The sequence below is a fragment of the Somniosus microcephalus genome, chromosome 11, assembly GCF_052327205.1.
Source record: "Somniosus microcephalus isolate GS21.2 chromosome 11, FLI_Smic_1.0, whole genome shotgun sequence".
Classification (NCBI taxonomy): Eukaryota; Metazoa; Chordata; class Chondrichthyes; order Squaliformes; family Somniosidae; genus Somniosus; species Somniosus microcephalus.
This window is the reverse complement of record NC_140997.1, coordinates 38,422,503-38,443,614: the sequence shown is the minus strand read 5'-3', so window position 1 is coordinate 38,443,614 and position 21,112 is coordinate 38,422,503. Positions and strand designations below refer to the sequence as shown.

General features: G+C 52.4%; 1 protein-coding gene across 6 annotated transcripts in view; it reads right to left on the bottom strand.

Annotated features, from left to right (window-relative positions):
• Window positions 1-14,671, bottom strand: part of tsc2 (TSC complex subunit 2) — an 85,213-nt gene extending 70,542 nt beyond the window's left edge. For all 6 annotated transcript variants that reach the window (XM_086000502.1, XM_086000506.1, XM_086000503.1 and 3 more), the window contains exons 1-4: window positions 14,564-14,671; window positions 3,287-3,447; window positions 3,080-3,166; window positions 2,070-2,180 (exon numbers count right to left, since the gene is read on the bottom strand). In XM_086000502.1, the coding sequence (XP_085856628.1) occupies window positions 2,070-2,180; window positions 3,080-3,166; window positions 3,287-3,421 (333 nt within the window). In that variant the 5' untranslated portion in view covers window positions 3,422-3,447; window positions 14,564-14,671. The remainder of the gene's footprint in view (window positions 1-2,069; window positions 2,181-3,079; window positions 3,167-3,286; window positions 3,448-14,563) is intronic.
• Window positions 14,672-21,112: the final 6,441 nt, after the last annotated feature.

Here is a 21,112-nt window from a genome sequence, read left to right as displayed (position 1 = left end):
TACACTCCAATCCTCTTGTAATAAAGGCCAACATACCATTTGCTTTCCTAATTGCTTGCTGTACCTGCATGTTAACTTTCAGTGATTCGTGTACAAGGACACCCAGGTCCCTCTGAACACCAACATTTCCCAATCTCTCACCATTTAAAAAATACTTTTTCTATTTTTCCTACCAAAGTGGATAACTTCACATTTCTCCACATTATATTCCATTTGCCATGTTCTTGCCCACTCACTTATCCTGTCTATATCCCCTTGAAGCCTTTGCATCCTCCTCACAACTTACATTCCCACCTAGCTTTGTATCATCAGCAAACTTGGATATATTACATTTGGTCCCCTCATCCAAATCATTGATATAGATTGTGAATAGCTGAGGCCCAAGCACTGATCCTTGCAGCACCCCACTAGTTACAGCCTGCCAACCCGAAAATGACCCATTTATTCCTACTCTCTGTTTTCTGTCTGTTAACCAATCCATGCTAGTATATTACCCCCAATCCCATGAGCCCTAATTTTGATTAACCTCTTGTGCGGCACTTTAATGCCTTCTGAAAATCCAAATACACCACATCCACTGGTGCCCCCTTATCTATTCTGCTAGTTACAACCGCAAAGAACAATGTTTTGTTAAACATGATTTCCCTTCCATAACCCATGTTGACTCAGCCTAATCTTATTTTTTAAAGTGTCCTGTTACCACGTCCTTAATAATAGATTCGAGCATTTTCCCTACTACTGATATCAGGCTAACTGATCTGTAGTGCCCGGTTTTCTCTCCCTCCTTTCTTAAATAGCGGGCTTACATCTGCTGCCTTCCAAAGTCTATGGAATTTTAGAAGATGACAACCAATGCATCCATTATCTCTATTGCAACCTCTTTTAAAACCCTAGAATGTAGGCCATCAGGTCCAGGGGATTTATCGGCTTTCAGTCCCATTAATTTCTGCAGAACTTCACTAATACTAATTTCATTCACTTCCTCATTTCTTGCTGGATCCTTGATTCTCCATTTCCAGGAGGTTTTTTGCATCTTCTTCCGAAGACAGACAAAATATTTGTTTAATTTCTTTGCCATTTCCTTATTCCCCATTAGAATTTCTCCTGCATCAGCCTGTAATAGACCCACGCTAAATCTTTTCCTTTTTACATACCTATTGAAGCTTTGAGTCTGTTTTTATGTCTCTCGCTAGTTTACTCTCATTCTATTTCCCCTTTATCAATTTCCTGGTCCTCCTTTGCTGAATTCCAAAATCCTACCAATCCTCAGGTTTACTACTCGTTTTGGCAACATTATAAGCCTCTTCCTTTAATCTAATACGATCTTTCATTTCTCATTAGTCATGGTTGGACCATTTCCCTTCTGGGCCCCCCCCCCCCCCCTTGGTCAGAGGTATGTTTTAAGAAGAGTCTTAAAGGAGGAGAGAGGTAGAGAGGCGAAGAGGTTGAGCGAGGGAATTCCAAAGCTTTGGATCTAGGCAGTTGAAGGCACGGCTGCCAATGGCGGAGCGATTAAAAATCGGGGATGCGCAAGGTCAGAATTGGAGGAGCGCAGAGATCTGAGGGTTGTCGGAGGTTTCAGAGATAGGGAGGGGTGAGGCCAGAGAGAGATCTGAAAACTAGGTTGAGAATTTTTTAAACTGAGGTGTTGCTGGACCGGGAGCCAATGTAGGTCAGCGAGCACAGGGGTGATGGCTGAACTGGACTTGGTGAGAGTTAGGACATGGGCAGCAGAGTTTTGGATGAGCTCAAGGTTATGTTGGCTGGAAGATGGGAGGACCGCCAGGAGAGCATTGGAATAGTCAAGTCTAGAGGTAACAAAAGGCATGGATGAGGGTTTCAGCAGCAGATGAGCTGAGGCTGGGGCAGGGTCGGGCGATATTACAGTTATCAGATGCTGAATGCTAGCAGTAGTTAATTCAGTAATATTGATATTTTCAACAAAGGGAATAAACTCAATTCATAGGACTGATATTGTAATAACAACGAGAAATTAAAAAAACAGGGAAATCAGTTATTCCAAGACAGACTCCGATCTAGACTGGACCCACACAAGAATAATTGCTCACCTGTCCCTGAATAATTGCCTTCATCAACTGCAGTACTGCATGCCTGGCCTCCGAGGGCTGATCATCAGACATCAGGTCATCCACAGCCTGCCACACAGCCTCCACTGCATGCTATAATCACACAAAGAACAAAAGGAGGCTATTCACACGTTAAACAGAATAGAAACTATCATTCCAGTGCTGCAAGGAAACAAGCAGTAGAAATCTTTGAATGAGAGAAAACTGAACACTAGTGTCAACACAAGAAAAAAAAGGGACATAATGAGAATCAAGGAATGATACAGCACAGAAATTGGTCATTCGGCCCATCATGCCAGCTCTTTGAAAGAGCTATCTAATTACAGGAAACTCTCTGGTATCCGGCACCGACGGGACCGGGATGGTGCCGGTTGATTAAAAATTCTGGATGATGGAGAGGGTTATCTACCGAGGCTATTTTTAAACCAACAAAGAATCAGACTCCTGTTATTGAGGTGTTTGGACTTCTGACAGTGCCAAGAAGCCGAGTAGTGGCAGTTTGGAGAACTACCCACACTGACTAACTCAGCCACCGCGGGAGACTCGGACTCGGCAACATTTCCGGTTATTGAGGTGTTTTCGGAGTATGAATTTTGCCGGTTAAGAGAATTCTGGATATTTAGGTGCCGTTTAAACAAGAGTTTCCGGTAGTCCCACTCCCCTTGCTCTTTCTACATAGCCCTACAATTTTTTCCTTTTCAAGTATACATTCAATTCCCTTCTGAACGCTACTAATGAATTTGGTTCCACCACCTTTTAAGGCAGTGGATTCCAGATCACAAATCGCTGCGTATGTAAAAATGTTTTGCCTCATCTCCTGCTCTGGAAGGGACACAGTTATTTCAGCAACAACTGTTTGATCAAATAAAGAATGAAATTTAACTGCGGGGTTTGCTTCTGCGGGTGTCTAAACGTGGGATTGTTAAAGACTGCGATCGCTACAGGTGTTTGAACACATCACGAGTCAGGGCTACCGAGCAAGTGCTTCTTACCTCTTCAAACTTCCTGGTCCTGGCTAGTTCGCAAACATGCCCGATGGCTTTTATTCTGTTGTAAAGCCCACACTCAACATTCAGATCCTGAGGCAAACACAAAACCAAAAAAGTGTACTTTCGATGATGGCACTGCACACAGAGCAGACAAAACGGCTTTGCAAACGAAAACAGGGTGCATCTCCGGTTAAAATTTGAATACAATACCTTTAGTATTTCAACCGTGATTATGAACTCTGTTGGCTTGGATTCTGCTTGCTTGGTGTTGGTGCGGGGGCCGATGCCCAGAAGGCTTTTAACTCGCTCGCGGAAGGACGAATCTTTGCTCGGAGGCTTGGACATGGTCACGGAGGTCCGTCTTCCCTAAACTGAAACAAGTAGTGTCCGTTAATACTACTCCTCTAATTCTGCTCTCTTAAGCATCCCTGATTATAATCAATCACTCAACCACTGATGGCCTTCTGTTGCCCAGGCCCTAAGCTCTGGAATTTCCTGCTTAAACCTCTCTTTCCTCCTTTAAGACGCTCCTTAAACCCTACCTCTTTGACCAAGCTTTTGGTCATTTGCCCTAATTTATCCTCATGTGGCTCGGTGTCAAATTTCTTGTCTTATAATACTCCTGTGAAGTGCCTTGGGACATTTTACTACATTACTTCTGACCAGCGATCGAACATGTTCATCCATCACCAGCGTTAGCACCTTCACCAAGCAAGGTCTTGCAGCCTTCAGTTCAGACTATCCAGAAGCACTCGCAAAGAACTTGCGACCGTTATCCTTCAGCTCAATCCAGTAAAAAGTAAAATAGCTCCCCTGATTGCACGGTGTAGAACAGAGCCATAGACACACAAGGCAGGTCCCCATGTTCAATCCCCAGTCTGCGCTGAGTCTGCTGACCTTAGGCAGAGTAGCACTAGCAGTGCTAAAATTGGCCTCATTCGGGCTGGGAAGCGCAATTCAGCCAAAGTTTCAAACCTGGTTGCTGGCCAGTCAGAGTCATAGGAACAGGGGGAGGCCGGTCAGCCCTTCGAGCTTGTTCCACCATTCAATTAGATCACGGCTGATTTGGATCTTAGTTCGACTGTGTGTGGATATGGAGTTTGGATGAAAATAGGATCTGGCCTGGGCCGTGATACCCAATGGTCAAACTGCCCGTTAGCATTCACTTTATACACTCACAGATGAACTTGGCTGGGGTACTGAACATCGGGCAATGCTTCGACATCCATACCTCAGCATGAGGGAGGAGGGGAGCAAAGTGGAGGAGAATGAAATTAAACAGGAGTGTTGGATGTGCAGAATTTCCTCCAGCTGAACACCGGCACGATCAAAGCCGTCGACTTTGGGCCCCCACCACAAGCTCCATATTCTTGCCACTCGCTCCATCTCCTTCCACAGCCGCATCTCAGGTTGAACCAGTCTGTTTGGAAACCATGGCATCCTATTGGACACCAAGCGGAGGTTATAAACCCATATCCCTTCCATACAAACACCACTTACTTCCACCTCCGTAACATTACCCCTGCCTCAGCCCATCTGCCGCTCAAACTCTCCTGCAGCCTCAACCAATCCAATGGCTTCCCATCCTCCGCCCTCCTTAAACTTTCGCTCATCCAAAAACTTTGCTGCCCGTATCCCATCCCACGCAGAGTCCCAAGTATTATGTAACTTAAAAAAGGACTCTCTCGAACCTCCAAATCTGTAATTACATCAAGTGTACAGCACAGAAACAGGCCATTCGGCCCAACTGGTTTATGCTGGTGTTTGTGCTCCGCACGAGCCTCCATATCCATCCATTCCGTTCTCTCGTGTGCTTATCTAGCATCACCTCAAATGCATCGATGCTACGTGTCTCTACTACTCCTTGTAGTAGCAAGTTCCACATTCTCGCCACTCTTTTTCCACTATTACTTTAACATTAATATTGTGACAACCCTTGCAAACTCAGTAAATCGGGTTATTTTCCCATGGGTTTTATTTTTGCAGATTTCAAGTCTGCCGTTTTGGCATAAAAATGAAGCCTATGCAAACACTCCACATGTTTACTACATAGTAGGACAAAAAAAAAAGCACCAGAAACCAATTCAAAGTCAGGCATGTTTGACCTTAAGGTTCCTCTCGTAAAAAATTTATATGGACTCACCAAAAGATTACAAATTTTCTAGATGTACGAGGTTTTTGGTTAACTTTTTTTTAGGAAACTGAAGCAACTTCATTTAACCCTCAAGATACTAGCCAGTTGCCTCAATAATGGTATTGCCAATGTTTTTATTAGAAATCAGAGCTACAATCCTACTTTCCCAGGTCATTTTAGAGTTGCTGTCTTCCAAGTTGGCCTAGCTGCGTTATTGCAGATTGCTCACAACACAATCCTTCTGCAATCGGAGGTAGTGGACTGTCGACTATATTAGCAGCACTTGAACTCGGGAAGGCATAATTCACCCAAACAACAAACACGAGCAGCTTGCCCCAAACAAATCCAAATGAGATAAGATTAAACTTAAGTAGCCCAAGTGCTCATACAACTTTTTTCTTCTCCCTTCATCTCCAGCAGCTCATTCCGAGAGAGTGAATTAATAATTGTATTTGTGGAGTACTTTTCACAGTCCAATAATACATACATGGACTGTGTTACGGTCAGCACCTTAAAAAATAATAGGGTAGATAGAGAATCTATTTCCTCTGGTGAAGGGAATCAAGAACAAGGGGACACAACCTTAAAATTAGGGGTAAGCCATTGGAGCGAAATCAGAACGTACTTCACATAAATGGCAGTAGAAATCTGGAATTCTCCCCCCAAAAGGCTGTGGATACTGGGACAATTGAAACTTTCAAGACTTGCGATCGATAAATTTGTGGTAGGTAAGGGCATCAAGAGATATGGAGCAAAGGCAGGGAAATGGAGTAGAGCTGCAGAGTGGCCAGGATCTAACTGAATGGGGGAGCAGGCACGAGGGGCTGAATGGCCTCCTCCTCTTCATCACTGACTACAGCTCACTTGGAACTGTCACTGAATTATCTAATCAGCTTCACCCAGGAATAGCTATGCATTGCGCCACTCAGAAATTCCATTTCATCCACGACATGCTGTCTATTCAAGAGCTGCAACACCCAAAGCAGAGGATTCTGTAAACAGGTTCACTATATCTCTGTCAACACAACACACCTTGGAGACAAACAACCCCAGGTTTGGCGAGGTGCCTCAGAAAGATCCAGCACTCACTGGCTCCCGCGTAATCTCTTGAATTTGAGAGACTTCAGCCACAGCCTCCACAACGACCTTGGTCAGACTCGCTTAGGAAGCAGCGATTCCGACTGTAAAACGCAAGGTCTTTAGCTGTTACAGTACTACTTCCACATGCAAAAAAACAGCAACATTTATCTCCAGTAATGTGTCAATTGTTCTGCCAGCTTCTGGGTTCCTTCAGCAAATCTGCTCACAGAAAGTAAATCAAATTGAGTGTTGGCACCAGATTTAATTAGCAAAAATGATGCCAACATGCTCATGGGGGCAGAAATCACACTTAGTACAATATTTAAGTGTGATATACACTTTCAACTCATCGCCTCAGATCTCTCCCACCACTACCAGTGACAGACCTGCATCCACCAATACAGCCCATTTTCCTTATAGCTCTCTTCAACCAATTGGACACTGGATGTAATTTCCAGTCCAAACATAAATGTTATTAACCTTTCACATTACACTTTAGTAAAATTCTAGTGGCAACACTGCAGCCTGGAGCGTCCGCCCAGATAACAGCGCAACCTTGGCACAGTCAAATCAAATAGCGCAAAAGATCACGGAATTTTAGGTGCAAAGTTGTGCCCATAACTACTTAATACTTGTTACGCGAGATCAACAGGCCCTTTGCCGAAGTAGACCCTGCTGATTGCGCTAATGGGGGTGAGGGGGCAAAAAGAGGTTCATCGCCTGCCCTGCTCGCCTGCAGAAATACCAATTAGTTAATTGAAGCCAGCAGTGACCAGCAACCAACTGAAGCCACCTGCTGAAGAAATCAGTTCGTTTGAAAGAGTTGAAGAATGGCTGCTCATTTCCGGCTAGCCCACTCCACTTCTTGCGTTGAATCATGGTAGATTTTACATTCGGGCTTTTGCACACGAGTTTGCAGAGAAACTTGGGCGCAATTTCACCTTGGCAAAACTGCCAGCATCAGGCACCATTTGTGGATTGCGCTCCGAGCAAAAACTCCCGGCCTATGCAAGTGTGCCTGCTTTCAATACTCAATTTGATCAAAACACCACAATTATCACCATTGAAAACTGGAGCTGTGTGAAAGACCAAACAGTGGGTCACTAGTTTGAACAACTGGCTCAGAACCTCCTTTTCTCAATGGTCTGTTAAGCATTGCTATTTCTAAAATCCACTCAAGAGAACCTCATTGCAACAACAAACTCAGCATACGCATTATGGCAACTGGACCAGAAGACCAGCAAGATCAACGGTCACCAAATGTCCTCATGGAGTGCAAGAGCAGGCTTTAAAATAAAACAAGCACACACAAGGGACAACTACTTGCATCGACACAACACCTTTAATGTAGCAAAATGGCCCAAGGCACTTCAGAGATGCAAGAGAAACCAGATGCCAAGGCAAAAGGGGGAAAAGATTAGGAGATAATAACTAGAAAGCATACACGGTAACGGCAGCAGTCTGTTCATGCAAAAAAAAAACTATTGCACTAACATGAAAGGACACTGGAGGGCAGGGAATAACTGCACCAAAGTCAAAATGCACTGAATGCAATGGTGTGAGCAGCTTCAAAAAAAAATCAGCTATATTACTTTGGAGTCAAAGTCTAAATCGATCACATTTTTCAATAACAAACCAATCTTGATTTCTGGGACATCCAAGAAACACCAAACTGCTCACATTATAGCACTGGATACAAGTTTGCATTAGGATCTAAATAATAAATTAGCCTGTTGTCATACTTGTCAAGTGACACTAACTGGCAACCTACTGAAAGGGGTAGTGACTATGGGAGGCAGGGTTGGTTGGTTGGTGGCAGGGGGGGTGGGGTGAGCAGAGGGGCATGATTATTAGCAAACAAGTCTGTTAACACAGCACAAAGCCATTGTCACATCAAATTGCAGCTGTGAAGGAAAGCTCTTTGGCTCCAAGGACTGCCTTGAAGCGGAGGAGGGAGGGCGATATCCAGCATCCAGGCTGGTATTGAGGCGCAGGGCCACCTACCAGATCCACGGGGACACCTTACAGATTAATCCGCACTGAGACAAGGTCTCTGCGGCTGTGTTCCTGTGGCTTTGCCCCTCTTTAGAGTGGCCTACCCTGGGGAGGGGGTGGTTGTAACAGGCCCTGTCACAAGGAGATGCCCCCAGGCCTGGAGGAGGGGGTCAATCATCCCCCCCCTCTCCCCCCAGGCCTGGAGGAGGGGGTCAATCAGCCCCCCCGCTCTCCCCCTGGTCCTGGAGGAGGGGGTCAATCACACCCCCCATCTCCCCCTGGTCCGGGAGGAGGAGAGTCAATCCCCCCTCTCCCCCTGGTCCTGGAGGAGGGGCTCAATCGCACCCCCCTCATCCCTGGTCCTGGTGCAGGGGGGGGGCTCAATCCCCCCCTCTCCTCCTGGTCCTGGTGCAGGGGGGCTCAATCCCCCCCTCTTCCCCTGGTGCAGAGGATCAATCCCCCTCTCCCGCTGGTCCCGGTGCAGGGGCTCAATTCCCCCCCTCTCCCCCTGGTCACGGTGCAGGGGCTCAATCCCCCCCTCTCCCCCTGGTGCCGGTGGAGGAGGGTCAATCCCCCTCTCCCCCTGGTCCAGGGGCTCAATCCCCCCTCTCCCCCTGGTCCTGGAGGAGGGGCTGAATCGCCCCCCCCCCCTCATCCCTGGTCCTGGTGCAGGGGGGCTCAATCCCCCCCTCTCCCCCTGGTCCTGGTGCAGGGGGGCTCAATCCACCCCTCTCCCCCTGGTCCTGGTGCAGGGGGGCTCAATCCCCCCCTCTCCCCCTGGTCCTGGTGCAGGGGGGCTCAATCCCCCCCTCTCCCCCTGGTGCAGAGGATCAATCCCCCTCTCCCGCTGGTCCCGGTGCAGGGGCTCAATCCCCCCCCCCGCCCTCTCCCCCTGGTCCCGGTGCAGGGGCTCAATCCCCCCCCCTCTCCCCCTGGTCCCGGTGCAGGGGCCCAATCCACCCCTCTCCCCCTGGTCCCGGGGCAGGGGTTCAATCACCCCCTCTCCCTCTGGTCCCGGTGCAGGGGCTCAATGTCTTCCTCTCCCCCTGGTCCCGGTGCAGGGGCCCAATCCACCCCTCTCCCCCTGGTCCCGGGGCAGGGGTTCAATGCCACCGCCCCCCCCCGGCACTCTCCCCCCTGGTCCTGGTGCAGGGGCTCAATCCACACCCTCTCCCCCTGGTCCTGGTGCAGGGGCTCAATCCCCCCACCCACCCTCCCCCTGGTCCTGGTGCAGGGGATCAATCCCCCCACCCACCCCCCCCCCCCTTGGTCCCGGTGCAGGGGCTCAATCCCCCCACCCTCTCCCCCTGGTCCCGGTGCAGGGGCTCAATTCCCCCCCCCCCTCTCCCCCTGGTCCCGGTGCAGGGGCTCAATCCCCCCTCTCCCCCTGGTCTCGGTGCAGGGGATCAATCCCCCCTCTCCCCCTGGTCCTGGTGCAGGGGATCAATCCCCCCGCCCACCCCCCCTTGGTCCCGGTGCAGGGGCTCAATTCCCCCCCCCCCTCTCCCCCTGGTCCCGGTGCAGGGGCTCAATTCCCCCCCCCCTCTCCCCCTGGTCCCGGTGCAGGGGCTCAATTCCAGCCCCCCCCTCTCCCCCTGGTCCCGGTGCAGGGGCTCAATTCCCCCCCCCTCTCCCCCTGGTCCCGGTGCAGGGGCTCAATCCCCCCTCTCCCCCTGGTCTCGCTGCAGGGGATCAATCCCCCCTCTCCCCCTGGTCCCGGTGCAGGGGATCAATCCCCCCTCTCCCCCTGGTCCCGGTGCAGGGGATCAATCCCCCCTCTCCCCCTGGTCCCGGTGCAGGGGATCAATCCCCCCTCTCCCCCTGGTCCTGGTGCAGGGGATCAATCCCCCCCTTGGTCCCGGTACAGGGGCTCAATCCCCCCCCCCCGCCTCTCCCCCTTGGTCCCGGTGCAGGGGCTCCATCCCCCCCCCCCCTCTCCCCCTGATCCCGGTGCAGGGGATCAATCCCCCCTCTCCCCCTGGTCCCGGTGCAGGGGATCAATCCCCCCTCTCCCCCTGGTCCCGGTGCAGGGGATCAATCCCCCCTCTCCCCCTGGTCCCGGTGCAGGGGATCAATCCCCCCTCTCCCCCTGGTCCTGGTGATCAATCCCCCCTCTCCCCCTGGTCCCGGTGCAGGTGATCAATCCCCCCTCTCCCCCTGGTCCCGGTGCAGGGGCTCAATCCCCCCCCCTCTCCCCCTGGTCCCGGTGCAGGGGCTCAATCCCCCCTCTCCCCCTGGTCTCGGTGCAGGGGCTCAATCCCCCCTCTCCCCCTGGTCCCGGTGCAGGGGATCAATCCCCCCTCTCCCCCTGGTCCTGGTGATCAATCCCCCCTCTCCCCCTGGTCCCGGTGCAGGTGATCAATCCCCCCTCTCCCCCTGGTCCCGGTGCAGGGGCTCAATCCCCCCCCCCTCTCCCCCTGGTCCCGGTGCAGGGGCTCAATCCCCCCTCTCCCCCTGGTCTCGGTGCAGGGGCTCAATCCCCCCTCTCCCCCTGGTCCTGGTGCAGGGGATCAATCCCCCCTCTCCCCTGGTCCTGGTGCAGGGGATCAATCCCCCCTCTCCCCCTGGTCCGGTGCAGGGGATCAATCCCCCCTCTCCCCCTGGTCCCGGTGCAGGGGATCAATCCCCCCTCTCCCCCTGGTCCCGGTGCAGGGGATCAATCCCCCCTCTCCCCCTGGTCCCGGTGCAGGGGATCAATCCCCCCTCTCCCCCTGGTCCTGGAGGAGGGGCTCAATCGCACCCCCCCTCATCCCTGGTCCTGGTGCAGGGGGGGGGCTCAATCCCCCCCTCTCCTCCTGGTCCTGGTGCAGGGGGGCTCAATCCCCCCCTCTTCCCCTGGTGCAGAGGATCAATCCCCCTCTCCCGCTGGTCCCGGTGCAGGGGCTCAATCCCCCCCCCGCCCTCTCCCCCTGGTCCCGGTGCAGGGGCTCAATCCCCCCCCTCTCCCCCTGGTCCCGGTACAGGGGCCCAATCCACCCCTCTCCCCCTGGTCCCGGGGCAGGGGCTCAATCCCCCCCCTCTCCCCCTGGTCCCGGTACAGGGGCCCAATCCACCCCTCTCCCCCTGGTCCCGGGGCAGGGGTTCAATCACCCCCTCTCCCTCTGGTCCCGGTGCAGGGGCTCAATGCCTTCCTCTCCCCCTGGTCCCGGTGCAGGGGCCCAATCCACCCCTCTCCCCTGGTCCCGGGGCAGGGGTTCAATGCCACCGCCCCCCCCCCCCCGGCACTCTCCCCCCTGGTCCTGGTGCAGGGGCTCAATCCACACCCTCTCCCCCTGGTCCTGGTGCAGGGGCTCAATCCCCCCACCCACCCTCCCCCTGGTCCTGGTGCAGGGGATCAATCCCCCCACCCGCCCCCCCCCCTTGGTCCCGGTGCAGGGGCTCAATCCCCCCCCCCTCTCCCCCTGGTCCCGGTGCAGGGGCTCAATCCCCCCTCTCCCCCTGGTCTCGGTGCAGGGGCTCAATCCCCCCTCTCCCCCTGGTCTTGGTGCAGGGGATCAATCCCCCCTCTCCCCCTGGTCCTGGTGCAGGGGATCAATCCCCCTTGGTCCCGGTTCAGGGCTCAATTCCCCCCCCCCTCTCCCCCTGGTCCCGGTGCAGGGCTCAATTCCCCCCCCCTCTCCCCCTGGTCCCGGTGCAGGGGCTCAATTCCCCCCCCCCTCTCCCCCTGGTCCCGGTGCAGGGGCTCAATTCCCCCCCCTCTCCCCCTGGTCCCGGTGCAGGGGCTCAATCCCCCCTCTCCCCCTGGTCTCGCTGCAGGGGATCAATCCCCCTCCCCCCCTGGTCCCGGTGCAGGGGATCAATCCCCCCTCTCCCCCTGGTCCGGTGCAGGGGATCAATCCCCCCTCTCCCCCTGGTCCCGGTGCAGGGATCAATCCCCCCTCTCCCCCTGGTCCCGGTGCAGGGGATCAATCCCCCTCTCCCCTGGTCCCGGTGCAGGGGATCAATCCCCCCTCTCCCCCTGGTCTCGGTGCAGGGGCTCAATCCCCCCTCTCCCCTGGTCTCGGTGCAGGGGATCAATCCCCCCTCTCCCCTGGTCCTGGTGCAGGGGATCAATCCCCCCCTAGGTCCGTACAGGGGCTCATCCCCCCCCCCGCCTCTCCCCTTGGTCCCGGTGCAGGGGCTCCATCCCCCCCCCCCTCTCCCCTGTCCCGGTGCAGGGATCAATCCCCCCTCTCCCCCTGGTCCCGGTGCAGGGATCAATCCCCCCTCTCCCCCTGGTCCCGGTGCAGGGGATCAATCCCCCCTCTCCCCCCTGGTCCCGGTGCAGGGGATCAATCCCCCCTCTCCCCTGGTCTGGTGATCATCCCCTCTCCCCTGGCCCGTGCAGGTGATCATCCCCCCTCTCCCCCTGGTCCGGTGCAGGGGCTCAATCCCCCCCCCTCTCCCCCTGGTCCCGGTGCAGGGGCTCAATCCCCCCTCTCCCCCTGGTCTCGGTGCAGGGGCTCAATCCCCCCTCTCCCCCTGGTCCCGGTGCAGGGGATCAATCCCCCCTCTCCCCCTGGTCCCGGTGCAGGGGATCAATCCCCCTCTCCCCTGGTCCCGGTGCAGGGGATCAATCCCCCCTCTCCCCCTGGTCCCGGTGCAGGGGATCAATCCCCCCTCTCCCCCTGGTCCCGGTGCAGGGCTCAATCCCCCCTCTCCCCCTGGTCCCGGTGCAGGGGATCAAATCCCCCCCTCTCCCCCTGGTCCCGGTGCAGGGGATCAATCCCCCCTCTCCCCCTGGTCCCGGTGCAGGGGCTCAATCCCCCCTCTCCCCCTGGTCCCGGTGCAGGGGATCAATCCCCCCTCTCCCCTGGTCCCGGTGCAGGGGATCAATCCCCCTCTCCCCCTGGTCCCGGTGCAGGGGATCAATCCCCCCTCTCCCCTGGTCCCGGTGCAGGGGATCAATCCCCCCTCTCCCCCTGGTCCCGGTGCAGGGGATCAATCCCCCCTCTCCCCCTGGTCCGGTGCAGGGGATCAATCCCCCCTCTCCCCTGGTCCCGGTGCAGGGGATCAATCCCCCCTCTCCCCCTGGTCCCGGTGCAGGGGATCAATCCCCCCTCTCCCCCTGGTCCCGGTGCAGGGGATCAATCCCCCCCTCTCCCCCCTGGTCCTGGTGCAGGGGATCAATCCCCCCTCTCCCCTGGTCCGGTGATCAATCCCCCCTCTCCCCTGGTCCCGGTGCAGGTGATCAATCCCCCCTCTCCCCCTGGTCCCGGTGCAGGGGATCAATCCCCCCTCTCCCCCTGGTCCGGTGCAGGGGATCAATCCCCCCTCTCCCCCTGGTCCCGGTGCAGGGGATCAATCCCCCTCTCCCCCTGGGTCCCGGTGCAGGGGATCAATCCCCCCTCTCCCCCTGGTCCCGGTGCAGGGATCAATCCCCCCTCTCCCCCTGGTCCTGGTGCAGGGGATCAATCCCCCCTCTCCCCCTGGTCCCGGTGATCAATCCCCCCTCTCCCCTGGTCCGGCTGCAGGTGATCAATCCCCCCTCTCCCCTGGTCCCGGTGCAGGGGATCAATCCCCCTCTCCCCCTGGTCCGGTGCAGGGGATCAATCCCCCTCTCCCCCTGGTCCCGGTGCAGGGGATCAATCCCCCCTCTCCCCTGGTCCCGGGGATCAATCCCCCCTCTCCCCCTGGTCCCGGTGCAGGGGATCAATCCCCCCTCTCCCCCTGGTCCCGGTGCAGGGGATCAATCCCCCCCTCCGCCTGGTCCCGGTGCAGGGGATCAATCCCCCTCTCCCCTGGTCCCAGTGCAAGGGATCAATCCCCCCTCTCCCCCTGGTCCCAGTGCAAGGGATCAATCCCCCCTCTCCCCCTGGTCCTGGTGCAGGGGGGGGGGGGGGGCGGTCAATCCCCCCTCTGCCCCTGGTCCTGGTGCAGGGGGGGGGGGGGGGGGGGGGGGTCAATCCCCCCCTCTCCCTCTGGTCCTGGTGCAGGGGGAGGGGGGGGGGTGTCAATCCCCCCTCTCCCCTTGGTGCAGGGGGGGGGGGGGGTCAATCCCCCCTCTCGCCCTGGTCCTGGTGCGGGGGGGCGGTGGGGTCAATCCCTCCCCCTAGTCCTGGTGCAGGGGGGGGGGGTCAATCTCCCCCTGCTCCTGGTGCTGGGGGGGGGGGGGGGGGGGGTGAATCTCCCCCTGGTCCTGGGGCAGGGGCTCAATCCCCATTCTCAGCCCAGACAGGAGCTGTTTACTGCAGCAACCTGACTCCCCTCAGCATTACCAGTCGGCCCCGAGCCTCCACCTCCCGGGCTAAGCTGGGCTTGTGCAGGCCCTTTCCTCTCCTCCGCCGGTTGCCACTCACCCTACTGCCTGATCCGAGCTCGGCCGCTTCACTCTCCCATTGCACCAGCTCCAAGCTCCCGCTGCAGGCCCAACCCTCCCGGAAGTGACGTCCCGCTCGCCACTGCTTCCGTCCTTTACGTTTGAGCCCGGCCCGGCGCCTTCTGGGAGTTGTAGTTCAGCTGCCGTTTTGTTTACAATTTTTTTTCTCTTCGTCCAGTCTTGGGATGTGGGCGTCGCTGCAAAGGCCAGCATGTATTGCCCATCCCTAATTGTTCTTGAGAAGGTGGTGGTGGGCCTTCTTCTTGAATCACAAATATTATGCCAAATATTTCCCTGTTACTGGATCTGAACAAAAGGACTGACTAGTGCCAAATATGTAAACAGTTTCATGTAAAGGAATGGAAAATTCTAAATTTCAGTAAAACTAGATTGCAACTACCATAGTAGACTCAAAGTAGCTGAGTGGAAGACAGATTTATATACAGTGCTTTGAGTACTTATGATTGAATAAAATGTTACATACGTACTTGCATGAAGCATAAATCTTTTTAAAAGTGGAGGTTGTTGATGAATAAAAAATGTTATTTTCAGAATTAAAATGTAGCAACATGCATACAGACAATACACAAAGTCAGTTAGGATATAATGAAATATTGATTAGTAAGAAACATTTAGGTTCGTACCTAAGGAAGGATATACTTGCCTTAGAGTCAGTGCAACAAAGGTTCACTAGATTAATTTGTGGGATGAGAGGGTTGTCCTGTGAGGAGAGATTGAGTAGAATGGGCCAATACTCTGGAGTTTAGTAGAATGAGAGGTGATCTAATTAAACATATAAGACTGAAAGGGCTTGATAGGGTAGTTGCTGAGAGGCTGGAGAGTCTAGAACTCGGGGGCATAGTCTCAGGATAAGGGGTCGGCCATTTAGTACTGAGATGATGTGAAATTTCTTCACTCAGAGTGCTGTGAATCTTTAGAATTCTCTACCCCAGAGGGCTGTGGATGATCAGCCATTGAGTATATTCAAGGCTGAGATTGATAGATTTTGGACTCCAGGAGAATCAAGGGATATGGGGATAGGGCGGGAAGGTGGAGTTGAGGTTGAAGATTAGCCATGATCTTATTGAATGGCAGAGCAGGCTCGAAGGGCCATATAGCCTACTGCTGCTCCTATTTTTTATGTTCTTATGTTCAGATTTCATTGAAATAAATTTATGGAAAGCATTTTCAAACAGCAGCACATGTAGTATGTCCTAAAACACAAACTGTTCCAACTGGTCAACCTTCCAGAGATTCAATATAAGCCATTCTTGGCTGTTTCAGGGGTTGCATAAACTCCTCCAATGAGATAACAAGGACCTTTTAAAAAAAGAGTCGTCAATGTTGAGAAAATGTGAAGAGTGACATTTATATGATCAATGAAAGCACAAAGATTCCAAGCCTGTTTAGAACATATGACGGTAAATTTTATGAATATGCACTTTGGTGTGGATCCTCACCAGCTGTGAGTGCACATCAAGAAATTGTGCTCGCCTACATTACAACAGGGATAACACTTCAAAAGTAATTTATTAGCGGTAATCAAGCGCTGTCAAATTTTATGTGGCTCAAGAACAACAACAACAACAACTTGTATTTATATAGCGCCTTTAACGTAGTAAAACGCCCCAAGGCGCTGCACAGGAGTATTATAAGACAAAAAATTTGACAATGAGCCGCATAAGGATAAATTAGAACAGGTGACCAAAAGCTTGGTCAAAGAGGTAGGTTTTAAGAAGCGTCTTAAAGGAGGAAAGAGAGGTAGCGAGGCGGACAGATTTAGGAAGGGAAATCCAGAGCTTAGGGCCGAGGCAACAGAAGGTTGAACGATTATAATCAGGGATGCTCAAGAGGGCAGAATTAGAGAAGCACAGATCTCTCGGGGGGTTGTGAGGCTGGAGGAGATTACAGAGGTAGAGAGGGGTGAGGCCTTGGAGGGATTTGAAAACAAGGATGAGAATTTTGAAATCGAGGCGTTGCTTAACCGGGAGCCAATGTAAGTCAGCGAGCACAGGGGTGATGGGCGAACAGGACTTGGTGCGAGTTAGGACACGGGCAGCCGAGATTTGGATGACCTCAAGTTTACATAGGGTGGAATGTGGGAGGCCAGCCAGGAGTGCGTTGGATAGTCAAGTCTAGATAAGAACAACTTGTATTTATATAGCACCTTTAACATAATAAAACGTCCCAAGGCACTTCACAGGAGCATTATAAAACAAAATTTGACACTGAGCTACATAAGGAGATATTAAGGCAAATGACCAAAAGCTTGGTCAAAGAGATAGGTTTTAAGGGGCATCTTAAAGGAGGAAAGAAAGGTAGAGAGGTTTAGGGAGGGAATTCCAGAGCTTAGGACCTTAGCAGCTGAAGGCACGGCCACCAATGGTGGAGCGGTTAAAATCAGGAATACTCAAGAGGCCAGAATTAAAGGAGCGCAGATATCTCGGAGTATTGTGGGGCTGGAGAAAATTACAGAGACAGGGAGGGGCAAGGCCATGGAGGGATTTGAAAACAAGGATGAGAATTTTAAATCGAGACATTGTTTAACCAGGAGTGATGGGTGAACGGGACTTGGTGTGAGTTAGGACATGGACAGCATCATTTTGGATGACCTCAAGCTTACGGAGGGTAGAAGGTGGGAGGCCAGCCAGGAGTGTGTTGGAATAGTCAAGTTTAGAGGTAACAAAGGCACAGATGAGGGTTTGGTCAGCAGATGAGCTGAGGCAGGGGCAGAGACGGGCGATGTTACGGAGGTGGAAATAGGCGGTCTTAGTGATGGCGTGGATATGTGGTCGGAAGCTTATTTTGGGGTCAAAAATGACAAGGTTGCGAACAGTTGGTGGCTAGGGAACGGAGTTTGTGGCAGGGACCGAAGACAATGGCTTTGGTCTTCACAATATTTCATTGGAGGAAATTTCTGCTCATCCAGTACTGGGTGTCGGACAAGCAGTCTGACAATTTAGAGACAGTACAGGGGGCGAGAGAGGTGTTGCTGAGGTAGAGCTGGGTGTCATCAGCCTACATGTGGAAACTGACGCTGAGTTTTCGGATGATGTTGCCGAGGGGCAGCATGTAGATGAGAAATAGGAGGGGGCTGTAAGTTTCATGGAACAGTTTGGCCCCAGCATATGGGCATGAAACGGTTAAAGTTTGAAGTTCTTGGAGAACACATTGATACTGGACAATGAAAGCTTTGGCTAAAAGGACATTGACATTGAACTGTGAGGTCTTGAATCATGATTGGTTTCGATGGGAAAAATTAACATCTGGACATTGCTCTGAGTTTAACTGAAACAATGAGCATCTCGATAGGTGATTTAACGGTGATTAGGTGATTTAACTTTGGACAGTGAGACTTTGTGTTTTAATGGGTTTCGATGGATCTTTAATGGATAAGACAACAATGCCAACTTCACTGGAACAATGGACTTCCTGAAAAACACTTTAACCTTGGGCAAAACACATCAGCAGTAAGACTAAATCACATCAAATATGTACCACAGGGAGGGGGAGACAAGATAAGGAATTGTCTTCCATCCCCCAGCCCTGTACATGTCCTGTGGTTTGGATTACTCTTCTTCTTCTTAGGCAGTCCCTCGGAACCGAGGATGACTTGTTTCCACATTAAAAATGAGTTCTCAGGTGACTGATGAGTCCAATGCGGGACCTACAGTCTCTGTCACAGGTGGGGCAGACGGTGGTTGAAGGGGCGGGTGGGTGGGGTGCTTGGGTTGACGTGCGCTCCTTGCGCTTGGCTTCCGCTTGCTCCCGGCGAAGAGACTCGAGATGTTTGGCACCTTCTCGGATGCTTCTTCTCCAATTTGTGCGGTCTTGGGCCAGGGATTCCCAGGTGTCGGTGGGGATGTTGCACTTTTTCAAGGAGGCTTTGAGGGTGTCCTTGAAGCGTTTCCTCTGCCCACCTGGGGCTCTCTTGCCATGCCGGAGCTCCGAGTAGAGCGCTTGTTTTGGGAGTCTCGTATCGGGCATGCGGACGATGTGACCCGTCCATCGGAGCTGATCGAGCGTGGTCAAAGCTTCAATGCTGGGGATGTTGGCCTGAGCGAGAACACTGACGTTGGTGCGCCTATCCTGCCAATGAATTTGCAGGATCTTGCGGAGGCAGCGTTGGTGGTACCTCTGCAGTGCTTTGAGGTGCCTGCTGTACATGGTCCATGTCGCTGAGGCATACAGGAGGATGGTTGTGTATTGGAATACAAGAGTTGGGGGAAGGCCCAGACTCAAAAAGGCGTGACGGAAGAGCTGTAAGAAGGAAACACACCTCAGCTCTCTCGGCTTTTCGCTTGGAAGCTCTCTTGGAAGCTAGCTCTGGCTACAGCCAGGTGTAAGAAGGAAGGGAAGACGGTCATCTCCAGCCCCCAGCCTGCAATCGACGTCGGCCATGACCAGCCGGACGGGTGATTGTAAGTATTCAGTTGACTCTACAAGGGTTTTGCGCTGTGTAGGCAGCTGCAGTCAGATAAAAGGGACGGGGACAGGTCATCTCCAATCCAGGCCTACAATCCACAACGATAACGACCGGCCGGATGGGTGATTGTAAGTTTCAGCCAAATCTCAACAGGTTTTGTCTGTGTTTTGTTGGTTTTAATAAACTAACAGTTTTGGGTTGAACCTAAACCTTTGTGTCATCTATGATTTTGTTCCTGTAATACCCAGAGTCAAAGAGCCCTTGTAAGGACGAGGAAACCAAACACCTTACATATCCAAGGATAGATTGTTGGGGGACACCAGAGGTAATGATGCGGGAGCAGGAGCAGGAGGAGAAGCCGGTGATTCTCTGGCTACGATTAGATAAGAATGGATCCAGGCAAATTCAGTCCCACCCAGCTGGACGACGGTGGAGAGGCGTTGGAGGAGGATGGAGTGGTTAACCATGTCCAAGGTTGCAGACAAGTCAAGAAGGATGAGGAGGGATAGTTTACCTTTGTCACAGTAACATAGGATGTCATTTGTAACTCGGTGTCAAATTTTGTTTTATAGCGCTTCTTTTAAGCGCCTTTGGATGTTTTACTACGTTAAAGGTGGTATATAAATACAAGTTGTTGGTGTAAAGTGCTTTGGGACATCCTGAGGTCGTGAAAGGCGCTATATAAATATAAGTTCTTTCTTGCCTCACATGATTTTTAGTCCATTTAAATTAATAGATGGAATATCACGGTGAGTGCACATACAATTTCCAGATGTGTGCTTCTGACAGGTAAGGTCCCACATCGAGAGTGTACACTCAGAAAACTAAACCTCTGGAAATGTGTTTATTTCTTAAGAGTGAAATAGATCAAATAGGTCATGAGAACAAATTAAAAGTTAAATCGAGATGAGGCCATTCAGCCCTTCAAGCTCAGTCCTTTCAGATTACATGGAAATACCCAAAGTGTCACTCATCTCCCTCACCCCCACTGCTACTGAAACTATCATCCATGCCTTCATCATCTGTGTAGTGTATGTAACTGTTCTACCTTTAAGAGAACTATTGTATGTAACCGTCCACCTTTAAGAGAACTATTTTAGGTGTGGCACTACTTTATCTTGGCTGCTGTATACTGTAATACCGACGGTGACCACACCGGTATATAAGTGCTGTGTCAGGATTTATTGGGCAGATTCGCCCTGACCTTCGAATAGTAAAGTCCTGTTAAAGTTACTCTTGTAGTCTGTGTATTAATTCACCATAATACCTACAGACTTTACAATCTGTAGACTTGACTTCTCCAATGTCCTCCTCAGTGTTCTCCTGAGCTCCACCCTACGTGAATTCCAGTTCATCCAAAACACTGCTGCCACATCCTGTCCCACTCACTTATCACCCGCTGTCCTCGCCGACCTCCATTGGGTCCTCATCTGAATTTCAAAACCCTCATCCTTGCCTACAAATTCCTCCATGGCCTTATTCCATCCTAGCACTGCAATCTCTTCCAATCTTATGTCTCCATTCGTGCCCTCTGCTCTACCAACATTGGTCTACTCTTCATTCCCCCTCCCTCCTTCCCCGCTCCTACCACTGATGACAGGGCCTTCATCAGTCTGATGGACATACTCAAGAACTCTTTCCCTAAACCCTCCCACCTTACCACATCTCCTTCCACCGTAAAAAGGTTCCTTAATAACTATTCTTTCGACCATGCCCTCATTCACTTCCCCTAACTCCTTCATACTCCTGCTCAGGACCAATCCCCAGCTATAGAGCATCTGACCATGGGGCATTTTGCTACTTTAAAAGTGCCAGTTGTGGACACTCGCCTCTGAGTCAGAAGGCTGTGGGTTTAAGCCCCATTCCAAAGACTTGAGCACAAAATGCAGTCTGACACTCCCAGTGCAGTACTGAGGGAGTGCTGCACTGTTGGAGGAACCGTCTTTCGGATGAGATGTTAAGCTGAGACCCCGTCTGCCCTCTCAGGTGGACTTAAAAAGTCCCACGGCAATATTCAGAAAAGAGCAAGGAGTTCTCCTGTTGTCCTGGCCAATATTTATCCCTCAACTAACCTAAAACAGATGATCAGGTCATTTATTTATT